The 6,743-nt window shown below is 39.2% G+C and overlaps 1 protein-coding gene across 1 annotated transcript in view; it reads right to left on the reverse strand.

Annotated features, from left to right (window-relative positions):
* Positions 1 to 2,971: 2,971 nt before the first annotated feature.
* MTERF3 (mitochondrial transcription termination factor 3) overlaps positions 2,972 to 6,743 on the reverse strand; it is a 17,424-nt gene continuing 13,652 nt past the window's right edge. The window contains exons 6-7 of the mRNA XM_009275477.1: positions 5,523 to 5,684; positions 2,972 to 3,212 (exon numbers count right to left, since the gene is read on the reverse strand). Of these exons, the coding sequence (XP_009273752.1) occupies positions 3,018 to 3,212; positions 5,523 to 5,684 (357 nt within the window). The 3' untranslated portion in view covers positions 2,972 to 3,017. The remainder of the gene's footprint in view (positions 3,213 to 5,522; positions 5,685 to 6,743) is intronic.

Genomic DNA, 6,743 nt, shown 5'->3' on the forward strand with positions numbered 1-6,743 from the left:
GGAGCTCCGTCGTGACCGCCGCAGGGCGCCGGGCTGCTCTGAGGCACCTGCCCGTGGGCAGAAAGAGCGACAAGAGGCTAAGGTGGGCACGGTGAAGCCCATGACTCTTACGATGGTTTTAAATAACACTTACGGTGTTGCAGAATCGGTAATTAAGCCAAGATTAATTAATGCTTGTTCAGAACAACATAACGTCGTGTCCTCAGTGTGCGTGCACCGCAGCGCCTCTGCAAACTGGCAGTGACTAAAAATCAAAATACTTTGCCACCGTAGTCCCGGCCGTGGCCTGTGCTAGCAGTGCCCACATTCTCACCAGCAAACCTGCATGGCCACGGTGGTAACGCGGAGCCTCCGGAGTGCATGTGAACAACCACTGGCCTCAGTTTAAGGTAATCCAGCCGTCAGTCAAGGCAGCTGAACTGGTGTAACTGGGTGCTGTGAAGACCCTGTAGACCCATAACTGCAAACTGAAGGGTAAAGGTGAATATTTGCTAAAATTTAGTTGTTTGCAAAGCACCAAGTCAATCGCAGAGAGAAGCAGAAACCTCTCTCTGCTCAGGTATCGCAGCTGCCAGGTGAGTGGCTCTGTTTTCTGAGGCACAGATCACTGCCTCTCCTCAGCAATTGCTTCAGACATGGACCGCTGCATTTTTAAAGAAATAAGTATGTGGAATTATTCTAGAAATACTGCTACAGTAGGCAATTTCAGTCAGAAAAGCATGCGGCTGAATGTGATACGCAGGCAAACGGCACAGCTCAAGCTGCACGTCAGCAGACTGCAAAGTGTCTTTGCCATATTGTACCCAGCAAGCCTCAATCAACATGCTCAATCAAAGGCTGCTAGCCCTTATCAAGAACAGCAGACTACAGTAAGTTTGGTAAGCCAAACATTTCTTCTAAAGATTTTTTTTCATCTTAAAGCCAAAAAGTATTTGGCATGATTCTCAAAAAGTTCTTGTATCCTCTCCCTCCCCTGTCCCTTTAGCACTCCCATAAAATCTTTTGCTTCCTTTCTTCATGGTATTTCTGGGAAGCTATTTTGGCATAAGCTCACGCATTTAACATTTCAAAGAAACTGGTTTAGCTCTGGCAGCAATCATTTTTACGTTTAAAAATACTAAAGGAATTAAAAGCTCAAAGTTTAAGACATTCAAAATATCATACGTATTCTATAATATAATTTATATTATAATGGTTTGTCACATGGTAATATAGATCACGATAAGGACAGCAGAGTAAATCTGCAAAAGCAAACTCTGGCATTATGAACCCACATACTTTCTATTAACATTAATTTTTACTAGATTGTTTGAAGATTATAGTTTGTTATTAGCATTTAATACAGTCAAAATCTAAGTAAACATATTGAATTAGACTTAGAAATTTTTATTTGAAAGGAAGGAATGGGGAAAGTGTTTAGCCATCACATTTCAGCCACCACTTTACATGAAATATTATGCATCTCCACCAAGAACAGTCGACTCAATAGAGCATTTCAAGTGATTTTCCCAGGCCAACGGAGTGGGAAACATGAGAATGAAAGACAAATGAGAGCAGCTCAGATATATACTGCAGACAATGAATGTGGCTTTTTACTGTGTTTCAAGTGAAGATGCCCCAGTAAATCATTTTGCACCCTGCTTGTTCTGACAACATTCCTTTTCTTGGGTGTTGTAATTCAAATTCCAAATTTTATTTTAGATAAAAGACCCAAGTCATGATCCAGAGATCACTAATATTCTCATTCTTTAAATGTCTCTTTAACCTTAGTGTATTTCCCACCTATTAGGGAAATTTAACCTTTTGAATTTTATTCTTCTGTCTGCATGCAAAATCTTCTTCAGGCTCTTACACTTCTGTGACTCAAACTGGTATTTTAAGCTCCAAGACTAAGCTTTTAAAACATTGAGACTTTTTCATTAAATAAGCTTAAATCCAAATGAAAACATCTGGATTTCAGTTTCCTGACCTATTTCAACAGAAAGAATGGAAACTTCTAAACAATAAACTATCAGACAGTTTGCATTTGGGTTTAGTCAGTTTCTTCACTTTGACCAAATACACTGTGAAGCATTTGATAATTCCGTATTAATGTGACTTGTTTACTGATACGATTAAGTACTTTTAATACTCCCGCAATTCCTAATGTTAGCATTTACTTCAGCTGTTATAACTGAGTAAGATACCTCTGTCAACTAAGTATACACTACAGCCTCTTTTCGTATGGTTACTTGTATACTAAAGCCATACAAATCTCACTGGGGTGGGGAAAAACTGCTTCCCCTCCTCAACAACGAGAAGAGAGAAGTGACTTAAAATAAAACTATACATGTCCCTGAAATCTAGAAGGAGCTTATTTTCTTTTTGTAATTTGCCTAGATTCAGTTTGCTGATTTTCTTTGATACGTCAAACCAAGTTTCACTGCACAGCCTTTAGGATATACCTTCAGCCGCCAGCTTCACAAAGAAACACTTTTGTAACCTGTTGAAAAATGCCCTTTTGTATGAGGGGCTTCACATATATAAGTGTACTTCTTTCTATCGTACAAAGAAAAGAATACCATTATTAGCTGTTAAGATAAAAGCAGGTAATCACATCACTTCGCTACTGCATTAGCTTGTTATTCTAATTTTTGGGAGGGAGGGTGAGGGGAGAAGACAGAGGGTGAGACAGGGAATAAGTCACTAGCCAGTTTTTCCATCTCCCCAAACTCTGAAATTATTGAAAGAAAAAAAAAAGAAGAATCCACTTTAATTTACTTTTCTGTTAGTGTGCTGCATCATTCACTCTCAATTAAGTTAGCAATTAATTACAAGGATTCCATCAGTAGCAGACACTTAATCCTTCTGAAATATATTTTTAAGTCACCATAAAGAGTATTACTGTGAGCCGTTACATCCTACAAATGTTTCATAAGCAACAACTTCTTAAACCAGTGATTAAGAAGTTAAGAGACCATAAAGGGGAGTAGTTTTTTTCATAACTTTATTCTATTCCTTTTTACATGTGTTACTAATTAAAGTGTTTTTAAGAATTTTTCAAAGTCCTGTATAGAAGCTTTGGCAATCTCTGTACAAAACACCTCATCGGGCAAGGATACTAGCTGGTCCAGAGAGATGTAGCTGGGTTGTGCTGGGTCATACTGGGCTCTTCCCAAGAATGTAAGAAACATATGTCTCTCTTTGATCCGTAATAGCTTTGAGTTGAAAACCTAAGAAAGGAAGAAAGGGAAGAATCTTTTAGGTTGTCTAAATTTCAGACTTTGATGAATCTAAAAAAAGAGCGTTTTTTAGACAAACTGAAGATCTAGGAAGAAAACAAATAATTTGCATCTTTTCTTCTCATTTATGTCAAACACCAGGTAGGTTACATTTATATATAAATTATCTAAATTCTAAATAAATGCTTCAATACAATATGCTGAGGTACACACACAAGGGAAATCAGGGAGTGATACAGCTCTCTTAAGCATGTTAGGTTTTTTGTTTATATATGATAACTATATTACTTTTGTGTAATCACAGCCAAAAAAGTGGAGAGGAGACATTCAGAAACAGGGAGCAAGAATATCTAAGCATTTTCCCTATATTATCGGAAGTATTTATTTATACAGTCAGATTCAGATGAGCATTTTTATAAGGAAGAAATGAATAGGTGACCACATGGCATAATACAAACGAATTAATTGCACAGTGGCAACAGAAAAGGTGAGTGGCTGCACCTCCTGTCCTAACACAGCCAAAAGGCACAGTGCAGTGGTTCAAAACAACCACTTGTCTTCTGCTGCACAGCAATGCCTGCCTTTGAAGATACTTGTCACAAAAAGAATTCTAGACAGTCAAAGGCGAGAACAATGGTAAGGGAAACATGAAAGAAATCAGTGGAACGTCTAAAAAGAGAGAGAAGTGGGGAAGACAGGAGAAGCACAGTTAAGTCTTGAAAACAGAGATCTAACTGCCTTTCTGAGCAGCACACCTGAAGAGAGAGACGCTGCTTTAGAGAAGATAATGGTGAAAACATGAATCCTAGAGCAATGAAAGCGAGCAAGAGTTTTTACTAAAAAGGAGAGACTACACTACTGAAGGAAGGATTTCAAGAGGATGCAAACTAATTTGAACTAGGACAGAAAGCAAAACTACTGTTCCTCCTCTGCCTTCCCTGAATTTTAAGAGGGAGTCAGAAGACGGGAAAAAACCTTAACCACCATTTATGGAGCTAGCTGACAGGAAGGATGGTTACAACAGCAGCTGTAACATCAGAGAGGATTTGACAAAAAAAATCCTGTATGCTTATTTTCAGCATTACTGTCATTCAGAATAGAAGTAAGAACTGACGGAGACAAGTATGCATTTGTGAATGCACAAGTTAACGGCCAGACCATACACAGACTGAGTTACACTAGCAGTATCCTGGAACTCAGAGTTTTTGAGGATGGAAGGGAAGAACAGGGAAGAGAGAAGGTCACTGCACCAAGAACAAGGAATAGAGGAAACTCTCCAGTTACCCTTCCAAACAAAGGGAAGAGAAATAATGAGGTGAACCACCCTGAAGCCAACAATAAGACAATTGAGAAGGAAGTGAGCAAGACTTGTGCTTGGTCAAGGAGGGCAAAAGTGACACAGGGAATGGAGTTATAGCAAGCATCCTTGTTAAGTAAAGATAAAGATAAGTAATCAAAATCCTGGGGAGTAGTTTTATTTCCCTACACAATTTTGGCTTTTTAGCCAGTTAGATTAGACAGTTAAGATTCCCTACTAGCCTTGCTTCAGGAAGAAAATTACTGCGGTTCAGAAGTTGTAATTTGTGCTTTCTTTTTTTCCTTGTAAGAAGCTAGTGTGACTGCATGTCAGCATTGGATGAAGTGACTAATGCTTTCAACTTTTAATTTGTGAGGGAATAACAGTAGTGAGAGAGAAAAAAAACGAAATAGTCATCAAGAAATTAATCTATTTTCACTCTTGTGATTTTTTAGCTATTGCCGCAGCAATAGGAAGATCAATGAGAATCTGATTGCCTAACGGACAGAACTTCTCTTACCTTTAAACTATATTTTCAGATCCTAGAATCTATAAAATTTATTTTTTAACTAGACAAATCCAAAAGAAATTTTTTTGTATACATGTTATCTAATGAACAGATCTTCTGCATGATCTGTCTTCCCTTGTGTCTCTTAGCTAGGTAAGATTTCAGTACAAGGAATCCCTAAGCAGGCAGTAATCTTTCTTGCATGAATCCAGAAGAGATGAGCATGACTACTTCTGTTGAAAACTTAAAAATTTGCAAGACTGGGGGTGGTGGCAGTGGTGGTGTCACATGTGGCAGGGGGAGAAGAAGGGCACTTCCACACTGGAATCCTCAATGGGTGCTGAAGTGCTAAATAAAGTTATCCCAATTAAACACCACAAACAAGTTGAAGAATTCATGCGTGTCCTGCATACGCTGAGGCTCCACCTTCAGCACCAAACCAGTGAAGCAGCTGTGCAAAGAGCACCTACAATTTATTCCCAGATTAACAGCTCACCTGAGGAAAGCGAGTAAGCATGTGGTGGGGAATGCCCATTATGTTGTGTAAGTAGTCAAATGTCTGTTTGAGTCTCTTTTTACTTGCAGTTAAAATCTTGGGGGTTTTAAACACAATCTGTTGAATTTCATTATGTTGAAAACCAAGTTCAATCTGACAAACCTGAAAAAGAGCACAATTTTATCTTCAAAAGTCAGCTACAGCAAACTTAGCTTATTTTAACGTGCCACTGAAACAAACTAATGCAAAATTCTTCTACCCTTTGTCACACAGCAACAAGAATGCAACCCACAATAACATCTGCCACTCCAGTTCTTCTCAAGTCAGACAGTGCAAATTATTTATCATTCTTGGTTAAAGTGTAATTTGTTTATAGAGTATCCCTGAAGTAAAGATGACTTCTGTGAATGCTATGTATTTTTCAGCTTGTCTGATATATGAACAAAATAGCTGTGTCTCAGTATGCATGGCAGTTACAAGCATAAAAATTCTCCCCTAAGAGTCTTTTATCAGTTTCAATACCAAGCTGTCAAAAAAGACTGACTTTCTAGTTGTGGAGCTGTTGAGCTCTGTAAAACACAGCAATCAAATAGCTAGTGACTACTTTTGTTAATGTGTTATTTCTTTTGCTAAGGTATCCAAGTTACATTTTTATATTAGGGAGTATAATTTCAGTCCTGTAGTCTTCAACTGAAATCTGTTGAACCTCAAAGAGATGTGTAGAATATGCGGTGTATTCAATTTATTTTACACTTGGTTAATGTCTAAACGTCTAGCAGTCCTGGCTAACCAGGGAGGTCCCAGTTGACTGGAGGTTAGCAAATGTGATGGCCATCTACAATAAGGGCCGGAAGGAGGATCTGGGCAACTATAGGCCTGTCAGTCTGACTTCAGTGCTGGGGAAGGTTACGGAGCAGATCATCTTGAGTGCCATCATGTGGCATGTACAGGACAAGCAGGTGATCAGGCCCAGTCAGCATGGGTTTATGAAAGGCAGGTCCTGCTTGACTAACCTGATCTCCTTCCATGACTCCTTCCACCCGCTTAGTGGATGAGGGAAAGGCTGTGAGTGCTGTCTACCAAGACTTTAGTAAAGCCTTTGACACTGTTTCCCACAGCATTCTCCTGGAGAAACTGGCTGCTCATGGCTTGGATGAGCGTACTCTTTACTGGGTAAAAAACAGGCTGGATGGCCAGGCCCAAAGACTGGTGGGGGATGGG

This window comes from Aptenodytes forsteri, unplaced genomic scaffold, assembly GCF_000699145.1.
Source record: "Aptenodytes forsteri isolate BGI_AS27 unplaced genomic scaffold, ASM69914v1 Scaffold208, whole genome shotgun sequence".
NCBI lineage: Eukaryota > Metazoa > Chordata > Aves > Sphenisciformes > Spheniscidae > Aptenodytes > Aptenodytes forsteri.